The sequence below is a fragment of the Lissotriton helveticus genome, chromosome 12 (genome assembly GCF_964261635.1).
Source record: "Lissotriton helveticus chromosome 12, aLisHel1.1, whole genome shotgun sequence".
NCBI classification, from domain to species: domain Eukaryota; kingdom Metazoa; phylum Chordata; class Amphibia; order Caudata; family Salamandridae; genus Lissotriton; species Lissotriton helveticus.
This window is the reverse complement of record NC_136073.1, coordinates 20,158,349-20,169,205: the sequence shown is the minus strand read 5'-3', so window position 1 is coordinate 20,169,205 and position 10,857 is coordinate 20,158,349. Positions and strand designations below refer to the sequence as shown.

General features: G+C 45.3%; 1 protein-coding gene across 3 annotated transcripts in view; it reads right to left on the bottom strand.

Annotated features, from left to right (window-relative positions):
* Positions 1–4,355: 4,355 nt before the first annotated feature.
* Positions 4,356–10,857, bottom strand: part of LOC144798708 (occludin-like) — a 121,810-nt gene continuing 115,308 nt past the window's right edge. For 2 of the 3 annotated variants that reach the window (XM_078669716.1, XM_078669717.1), the window contains exon 8: positions 4,356–8,150. In XM_078669716.1, the coding sequence (XP_078525842.1) occupies positions 8,049–8,150 (102 nt within the window). In that variant the 3' untranslated portion in view covers positions 4,356–8,048. The remainder of the gene's footprint in view (positions 8,151–10,857) is intronic. The other variant, XR_013603622.1, reaches the window with a different exon arrangement.

The following is a 10,857-nucleotide window of genomic DNA, read 5'->3' as shown; positions in this document are numbered from 1 at the left end:
AAATCAGTACTCCCCTGTCTTCACAACACACACAGTCATTGCCTGTAGCTTCATTGTGCAGTTTGAAAACAGATAGCCTCTCGTGCATTGGATGTGTGTTGTCTTTCAATCATGTGTTACAGCAAACAAATGATTGACGGAATGCAAACATTCTTCCCCAGTTGAAAGATCTGGGTTAAATCCATCGTTCTTTTGCTCACTACGCCACCCAAGTTTGGATCCAGCCATATGCAAATCAGTCTTGACCCTGTGCCCCTTGGGAACAGTCCAGACTGAACTGCCGGGCCCTCCCTAGACCAACAAGCATTTACAATGCAACGGTCTCGCCTTTGCAAAAGTTAGAGCTATTGGCATTGTAAATGACAAAAAATGTTTTTGTGTTGGTTTTGAAAACAGATAAATAAATGGCGTTGTCATTTACAATGCCAATAGCTTAATCTCTCGCAAATGCGAGACCTATTGCATTTGCACACACACAGAGCCCCACGCACACACACACACACACAGAGCCACACACACACAGAGCCACACACACAGCCACACACACAGCCACACACACAGAGCCACACACACACACACACACACAAGAGCCACACACACAGCCACACACAGCCACACACACACAGAGCCACACACACACACACAGAGCCACACACACACACACAGAGCCACACACACACACACACAGAGCCACACACACACACACAGAGCCACACACACACAGAGACACACACACACACACAGAGCCACACACACAGAGCCACACACAGCCACACATACACACACACACAGAGCCACACATACATACACAGAGCCACAGAGTCGCTGTAAATTCCTGGCGCAAACTTCCACAAAATCTCAAAATCCTTAATAGGATTTAGAAAAGCACTACTTTTGATTGCAATTTGTAGCACTATACAGCTCGATGATGATGCTGGTGATCAAATAGAACCCTCATCCGACTATCTTCAAGAGGGGACGAGGAGCAAAACCAAGGCCCAAGTGATTGGTTCTTTCTGAAATGATAGTGATGAGCTAAAATGATAGCATGGAATGCACTGCTAGTGATTTAGAGTAATTCAAGCATTTCCACGTGTCACTTTTATTCTCTCCCAGGAATGTGCTGCCATCATTCTCACCTAAGATCCCATTACTTGTTAGACAGGTGGGCTGATAATCGAAAAAACAGGTGTAAGAGCTCATATGTTAAGTAGTTCTTATTTTTCAACATGCATTGCTGTAAGTGTATGCGTGTTTGTGCTCACATCAATAAAGAAGGGAGAATTTCGAATATATTTGTAAATGAATCCACCTGTTCTGGCCACTCCCCACTCCTCTCCCATCCTGCATTGTTATGGTGGGCGAGAGGGTTTAGTATTTAACTGACAGGGGAAAACTTGGTCAGCAGACGCCATGAGAGTCAAAGTAGATGCAATGTCCCCATGACTCTCCAGCCGCATTCTGGGACTGCATACCTTTGCCTCGCCCACTCGGGCAACCTCATAGACCGTGGCCATTAGTAACAATACTGTTTGCCAGAAATATCATGACCAAATTATCATTTATGAAGGAATTGCCCCATGCCCTAAACTGGTAAACTGTGGGCCTAGGCACCCAACTCGGTGTGAAGGTCCTTGCAGAATAAGGCTTGCAGCCCATCACCTCAGTGCTGTCCTGAAAAGTAATGGATGGAGAGCAAATCTGTCATTGAAATCATTTAATGTTATGCTATTACCGCCGCTCCACCATGGGAAACTTAAAACCCCCAAATCCCCCAAGGTTAAGGGGCTGCGTGTGTGGGTGTGATTATTGTTTGATTTCAATCTAGAGTGATGATGCCTCACCCCGGACCCCATGCCGCGATGGTCACTTGAAAAGAGGGAACACAAGTCGCTGCCTACCCTAAGTGGCTGCTGGTCATCACAACATAGGGGCGGAATTGATGGGTTAATCGCATCCTAGGCTTTCTGGCTCCTGCCCGTGACTTACAACACAGGACCAAGAAGTCCCGCCTGTGCTGCCCACAGCCTCCCCTTCTTTACACCAGAGTCACTAAGTAAGAGAGGGTCGAGAACGCGAATGGGCCTCATTGCCTAGTGCTCTGCTCTTGACAGCCAGAGTGTCGGGAGGAGTGTTTTGAAAATGTCCTTACTAGTGTACACGAACAAAAAATGCAATTGGAAGAGCAAACGGCAAGAACAATAGGTATGAATGGGTCAGGGTTCCTGACAGGCAGCACTTATCGAGCTGTTGGCAAGGCATTCAACGGATTGCACTGTAAATGTCTGCAGTGACTGTCCTGTACGGGAATGTGAACTGCCTATTCACTGATGGACATAGACCAGTCAAATGCAGAGCTTCCAGGGTTAGTTTGAAAACGTGTAAACTGTAAGATAGGTTACTACGCCCACTCCTGAAATCATTGTATAATTTGTAGATCACAGGATCAAAGTCAAGCAGGGCTGGCTCCGCCTGTCACCCATTTCAGGTGGATAAGATAGATGTTATTTCCAAGTGGGAATTATGAAAGTGTACAAAATGTTCTCACCCTAAATTATGAAATATAACGAGTCACACTTGCATAGTAACCCTGTGCGTGGATCTCCCTCCAGTGCGCGGTAAGGCGGTGCAGGTCCACCCTGCTGTGTGCAGCCTCGGCTGAGTGATGATGCCTCACACCGGACCCCATGCTGCGATGGTCACTTGAAAAGAGGGAACACAATTCGCTGCCTACCCTAAGTGGCCTCTGGTCATCACAACATAGGGAGCGGAACTGACGGGTCAATCGCATCCTAGGTTTTCTGGCTCCTGCCCGTGACTTACAACACAGGACCAAGAAATCCCGCCTGTGCTGCCCACAGCCTTCCCTTCTTTGCACCAGAGTCACTAAAATAAGAGAAGGACGAGAGCGCGAATGGGCCTCATTGCCTAGCGCTCTGCTGTTGACAGCCAGAGTGTCGGGAGGAGTGTTTTGAAAATGTCCTTACTAGTGCATACGAATAAAAAAATGCAATGGGAAGAGCAAACGGCAAGAACAATAGGCATGAATAGGTCAGGGTTCCTGACAGGCAGCACTTATCGAGCGGATGGCAAGGCATTCAACGGATTGCACTGTAAATGTCTGCAGTGACTGTCCTGTACGGGACGAGGGTCTGAAGCAGGGCACGCGTTTCCTTCGTTTCTCCCCGAAACCTCTCGTCTCTGTAAAAAAAAAAAAAAGCATTCGCCATGACACAGCCCCGTCCCTTTCAGACTGACTTCCTGCTGGCATAAAAGCTTCCTTATCTTCTTTATGGGGCCATCTGGACCCATAAAGAAGATAAGAAACCTTTTACCACAAACGTAAGGCAAGGAACCCAGTTTGAAATGGACGGGGCTTAAAGAGAAAGAAATACGTCATGGCCAACCTCTTCTCCAATGGCTGACCACCGTTTAGGAGGCCAGCCGATGGAGAAGAGGGGCAGGGCCTAACCCTCGCTAGTGTGCACACTGTAAAACATAAAATCTCGCTAGCTCGACTGCGCATGTGCGCAGTAGCCACGCAAGACCTAAAAACGAGCATCCTGAGACCGGTTTCAGGGTATGTCACCCTTCTTCAGCCAGACGATTGATTTGCGCCCAGATCTCTGTACTGGGGTGAATGTATGACATTGTTCTGCATTCTTTCCATCAATTGTTCTTTTTGCATTTGTCACCCCGAGAGGGACGGGTATGCCCAGACGTGGGTCCTGTGCTCTCCATGCCACTGGAGTCAAGCTGTCCTGGCTAATGAGGGCTGAAAGCCCAAAACTGGTCCTAGGAGGCTTGTTTCCAGTCCAGGGAGGACCAGGCCTGGCAGTTTGTGCCGGACTGTTCCCATTGGGCGCAGGGGCAAGACTGATTTGCATATGGCTGTGTCCAAACTGGAATGGCGTGTTAAGAAAAAAAACGATGGATTTGGGCCCAGATCTCTGTACTGGGGTGAATGTATGACATTGTTCTGCATTCTGTCCATCAATTGTTCTTTTTACGTCTTTCAGTCATGTAGCAATAAGTCATGCCCATGTGAAGGCTGCCAACATGACGTCCATGATCCATGCTAGGGGCTTGTAGAGCTGCTGAGTTTTTGTCATCCATGACACCTTCAGCCATTATTGGCATTTTGGCCAATAGGACCCACATGCCGGGTTTCTGAGTTCACGTTTACAGCCTTAATGGAAAACCTAGAAGTTCCAGAGTGCTAAGTGCAACTGGCTAAAAAAAAAAAAAAAAAAAAAAAACGTAAATGTCTAAAGGTGATGCATGTTTAGAAGCGGACACCATTTGCACACTAAATGTATTTACTTCATCAAGCATTGATTGAGTATCTGCAACAGTTAAAGTTGGAGATCAAGATTTATTTACAATATTCTGTTAGTCCCACATTGCATGTTTTTACAACTGAAAAATTTATTGCAGTACAATTTAAGATAGGAAAGGCATACGATTCACAAAATTAAAAACAAATAAAGTTACACCGAGAACTACCTATTTTCAATAATGTCTTGGATGTTTACAACACGTTCCCTTAACCCCTTCGGTGCTGATGACGGCTCCCGGTCGTCATCAGTTACGGTGGGCGTGTGATGATGACGGCCGGGAGCCGTCATGACCACGCCCGCCATCGGAATGTGCCGCACAGGCACAGAATTCCGGCCGCAGCCAGGGGGTTAAAACAGAATTATAACCGTAAATATTATTTTTGCTACTTGCAAAGCTTATATTACATATGTACATGTTTATTAATTATAAAAGGATGGTATGCTCATGTTTATTGTGCAATACACTAAATGTGATCTATCTATAGGTAATTGCGGTAGTGGTTTTCCATTCCTATTTCATGTATTGTTTGTCCTGCGACTTGTGTACTTGAAGTAGCCTCTGTAACAGTCACCGCCGGCTTTCACCCTCTGCATCCTGAAGAGTACTTATGCCAGGGACACATGACTTGGCTCTGCCTCAAGTTTTATTTATCATTTTCACCAACATTCTTGTTTCGAATAATAATATTACCTGTACTTCTACTCAGACCCAGTAATGACCACCGCTTAGATTCTGGCCAGCAGCACTGCGACTGACTTTCCTCGCGCAAGTACCTGGAGAGTGACGGTTGTACTCCTTTTGAGAAGTGCAGGTGTCCCCACCACTTTTTTGGGTTGGATGAGTGGTAAACAAATTAGTTGTCCAGACAACCTTCCTTTCTTGTTCCTTTCTCTATCTCCCTTCTCTAAATTAGAAAGCCACTGCTGCCCTTTCCCTCACTGAGACTTAAAATTGACAACTGCTGCTTTGTCTGGGTGGGTCCCACTTCCCTATTACAGGTTCTTCTTGCAAGCCTCCTGCACCAACTCACAATCCGACTGACCTGCCCATTTTTGTATATTTCTTGTAAATCTTGAGTACGTTTGCACCAATGAGAATGCTGCTATTTATTGTTTATTTACTACACATTTTCATAGAGTGCTTATCAGCCCCACTATCATCAGGCTAGTGTACAAAGGGAAAAAGGAAACGAGAAAACAAGCGTACATTGCTTGATATTAAATACAATAACCTGTATAAAATATACAGGATAGGGTGTCGCTCAAAAGTTAATGAGAATAATATACAGACGTGTTTACGTTTAAAGGAAAGAAATGACAATAAGGTAGATCACAGAGGTACACAATAAGTGCAGATGACTGTCGAGCAAAAAATCAGATGTAAATCCGTAGTCCTGAGCAGACCTTGAAACTCCAAAAACCACATGAGATGCAGAGGACTAAGAGGGGCGGAGACTACAGATCAGCTAAAGCATGGAGTGAAGTATTGATCAAAAGAAAGGGATTTTGCCCTCATTCAAAAGTGCAATGGTGCGAATCAACCGCAGAATAGCATTCCAAATTCAGGGAGCACATCTAGAGAAGGGATGGTTAAAAGTTTTTTGTTAAATACAAGGATTTCCGGAATACCACTATCCAAGCAACCATATTGTTGAGAACACCTCAAAGTCTTCTGTTTACTTGCTGTGTATAGTATTCAGAGTTTCAAAGTTTGTACACTAAGCATGCAAGGTTGCGGATTTGTCTGCCCCTAATATGGAGTGAACAGACGTGATCAGAGCAGCCAGTCCCCGAGATCAAGCGAGCTGCCGCATGCAAGGAAGCCTTGAGTGGAGCACGGGGAGCTTTAGACGTGCTCTTGCAGATATCGTTGATTCTCAGTAATATCAACGCTTTGGTCACACCTTGAGGTATTATTCGCAGGTAAAATCCAATCATACACCATCAAACAAAGGGAACATTTGGAACTTGAGTCCCAATTAAACATCATCAAACTAAGACACAATCTGGAACTTGAAATCCACCTAGACATCATGAAACAGAAAGATTCGTCAATCCTTGTTGGTGATGCAGAATGGACAAGGAAGCTTTTCAATGGATACCTAATTACGATAGACAAACATGGACTCTGCTTTTAAAACATGAACACCTTCCTCTTTAGTATTATTTAGATGTCAGTTCCCTCAATTGGCATAGCGCTGGGACGCTTTCTCCTTGAGCCGTCACTCGCACTTTACAATAAGGTCTTCATTCATTCCTTCCTTCCTTCAAAGTTAAATACTATTTTAGAAATCCCTGGACCGATATTTGGTGATGGCACCAGAACCAAAGAGGCTCATAACTGAAGCTGAGCTAACGTTGTGTGAGTCTTCATAGATAATATTACTTTATTAATTTATTTTTAATTGTGCAATATGCCATATTTGGTGTTGTCGGGCCACAACAGGTTGAGAGCATATGACAGCAATCAGCGGTCGAGATAGGCCGTGACAGAGGCTGAAGGTTTCATTTTTCTCTGTGCCTGGGCATTCTTGAACTGTGGCATTGATGGAGCAGGTGGGTGAATGGGTGAAGGGGTGGATTTCTCATTCATGAGTTGGTTGTCAGCAGTAGATCGGTTAGAGTGTTCGAGGTTCTAGGACAACACACAGTTCTACTGAAGATGAAAAGGCTTTAATGTTTACAAGTTGAGTTTTCAGTAGTTCTGTGAACACTGGAATATCAGTTGTACCTCATAAAAGGGAGAGATGTGTAGTTGTTTCAGGAGACCACAGCCATATCTTGTACTTCTTGATCCAGGAAAGGGGAGTGTAAGTTGGACAGTCACGTGCTCCTTCATAATACACTTTGTTACTATCTATGCACATGGCTGGATTCAGATTTGGCAAGTCACAAGGATTGCTAATGTAGAATTAATTCCAAGCGTAAAGTACCTTAGACATTATTGTGTGTTTTTGAGATTCCCACTCCATCACACCTCTGGATATTTCAACAATCGTTTTCCAATTGCTCTTTTGCGGCATCCATTTCTAGTCCAGCACTTAGATCTTACACGAAGTTCCTCATTCCACCTGTCGCACCTTTATTGGCCTTTTATTTTTGATCCCATATGAAATGTGATCGAATGATTGTCTTTGAAGCAAATGGAGTAATGAGCAACTCAGGGTACCTTTGAAGGATCATTGAGAAGTCCCAGGATTGGAAAATAATGCTTACGTATGTCTAATGTAAATTCTAAGGTGAGGAGACCATAGGAAAGGCTTTGAAAACACATTTTCGTTGTTTCTCTGAGCTTTGGAATAACTATGCTTATGTCCACCCACCCTTGCTTGATCACTCACTGTGCTGGTATTGGCAATGCCCTTTCGGGGGTGGAAGAGTGTGCAGAGGTGCCAGTAAAACCAAGAGAGGCGTCTGCAGAATGACGTTTGTGTTGGAACCTTCCATTTTGAGTTATTCTCTGTTGTGCGGCCAGCCTGCCATAGTAAAAAGATTCAGAATGGTAAGATCCTATACAAGAGCCCACATTAAAAAAAATTCTAATTCGAAAATGTTCCTAGCTGCATCCTACATGTGTTCAGATAACATACTAGGATGCTTCTTTTCAGTAACGGTCTTTGGCATGGTTCTTAGCAATGTTCACGATTGAAAGGTGAATTTTGTTCATTCACCACACTTCGCTCAGTAATGGGGGAATGAGTGTGCTTTTCATCCTCTTGCTTTGTCATAATCACCAACCATCCGCTTGAGGTGAAACAGCTTGGTCCGAAGGTGCTTGGTCTCCAGTTTCTTGGTCTGGTAGTCTGGGGTCTGGAAGAACAAAAAGAGCGGGTTAGCCACAAAAATAGTTTATCCGCCACAGCCACCACGTTATATTGACAGATTATGTTTTTCTTTTCTTTTCTAAGGGAGGTGACCTTTTCTCCCCCTCCACTGTGTTCTCCCACTTTACCTTTTAATTCTTCCCAACTTTTTGTAATCTGGCATTCTCACGCCTGATGCAGGACAGAAACCCCATCTTTTTTAATCAATTATTGTAAGGAAAACTGTGTTTTAACATCATGTCCCTAAATTCAGGGTCACGAAACCCCAGATAGAGCCTCATCAGAAATCTCAGGACCAAGGACGGTTTGTTGAATTCAATGTGTATAAAGTTCTCCAAAAAGAAAAACTCCGTTGCAGTGAGTCAGACGACTACGTAGAGAGGAAGTCACACCAAGTGAGTACGAATGTACGCCAACAAGTAAGGCTCCCACCCAATGAGTGAGACTGTGCTCTAAGATGTAAATTTCACATTTGCGAGTGCTCCAGGAAGTGAAACTCAAACCCAATGAGTTATACAGTGCTGCAGTGAGTCTTGAAACCCATTGAGAGAGACTGACCACCAAGAAGTAAAACTTGACCCTGGGCTTCAGTGCATGAGACTTGCACCCAGTTAGGGAGGGTGAATGTCTTCCTTTTTGCTGTCTCTGATGCCTTCCTCTTTACCTCTCTGTTCTTTGTCACCACCACCACCACCCTTCTGTCACTGGTGCCCACACTTTCACGTCCTATGTACTCTCTTTTTCTGTATGCGGTCTTTAGTCTTGTTGCCATCCAGTGCCTGCTTCTGACAGACTGCAGATTTTCAGAATCTGGGCTTTGGCTACAAGAAACTGAAGCAGTCGCACAAGGAATTTAACATTTATCCAGTATTAGGGGTGTCTTTCATAGATTCACATGCCTGAATCATTCCCCGTCGTCGGAATGGGAGTCCCCGGTATATAAATAAAGTAATGTCCCATAGACATATAGATAAATAGGCCTAAAGGCCTCACATTAGTAACCTATCCCTGTCCTTTTGTAGAAAGGACCAAACTCTAGAAAAGAGCCAATCAGCTGTCACCTCCCTCTAGAACCCTCCGGAAGCAGCCTCAGTCCCTCAGATTTTCTACCACACGTTGTGCTAAGGGAGTCTCCCCTGAGCCTGCTCAGTTTTTTTCTTCACAACTGGTTTCCAGTGTTCTAGGATATTGTATTCTGATCCATCTGTGATTGCTAATATCACCATGGCGGAAACACCAAAAAAGGGTCTTTTTAGATCCTGCGCTTCATGTGGAAAAAAGAGGCTGCATATTGATGACCGCAAAAAACACAGTTGATGGACAGAATGTAGAACAATGTCATACATTCACCCCAGTACAAGGATCTGGGCCTAAATCCATCGTTTTTTGCACTCCACACCACCCTGGGTTAGACACTGGCTATATGCAAATCAGCTCTGACCCTGTGCCTCATGGGAACAGTCCAGTCCGAACTACCAAGCCATGTCTTTCCCAGACCGGAATCAAGCATCCAAGGACCGGTTTCTGGCTATCAGCCTTCTTCAGCCTGGATAGCTTGACTCCAGTGGTGTGGAGAGCCTGGGACTCACGTCTGAGCATACCCAGCCCACTCGGGGTGAAAATTGCAAAAAACACAGTTGATGGACAGAATGTAGAACAATGTCATACATTCACCCCAGTACAAGGATCTGGGCCTAAATCCATCGTTTTTTGCACTCCACACCACCCTGGGTTAGACACTGGCTATATGCAAATCAGCTCTGACCCTCTGCCTCATGGGAACAGTCCAGTCCGAACTACCAAGCCATGTCTTTCCCAGACCGGAATCAAGCATCCAATGACCGGTTTCTGGCTATCAGCCTTCTTCAGCCTGGATAGCTTGACTCCAGCTTTTCTTCAAGAGCTACAGATAAGCGGAAAGTGGTCCCCCTTAGAAAAAGGGCTCCATATTAATCTCCTGGAACTGCGGGCGGTCTTCCTCGCCCTTCAAGCCTTTCTTCCAAGAATCAAAAATGCTCGTCCGTACGGACACTACGACGATGCACTACCTCAACAAACAGGGAGGGACTTGCTCTCTGACACTCTCTCTCGCAGAAAATCTGGAATTGGTTAATTGGACACAATATATCTCTTCGGGTGGAGTACGTCCCAGGCATGGACAATGTACTCGCCGACTCATTAAGCAGACAGACGACAACGTCTCACGAATGGGAACTGGACCTTGGAATCCTCAACCAAATCTTCTCGCGATGGGGCACTCGTCAGATCGACCTGTTCGCCACAAGATCCAACACCAAATGCCCCCACTTTGCAAGTTGGCATCCCCAGAAAGGGTCCCTAGGGAATGCATTTTCGATCGCATGGTGCAAAGTCTTTGCATACGCCTTTCCACCATTTCCTATGATTCCCAGGGTCCTCAGAAAGTTGAAAGCAGAACCTTGTACACTCATTCTGGTAGCCCCAACTTGGCCATGCCAACATTGATTCACGGAGCTCCACCGCCTATCTTTGGAGCCGCCGATCCGCTTGAAACAGTTCCCGTCTCTTCTCACGATGAGCAACCAACAACGCCAACATCCGAATCTAGCCTCACTCAAATTAGCGGCTTGGCTCCTGAGTTCAGAGAACTTCCGAATTTGAATATTCCGCCAGACTGTAGGGCCATCCTAGCTCGAGCACGGGCAGATAGCACC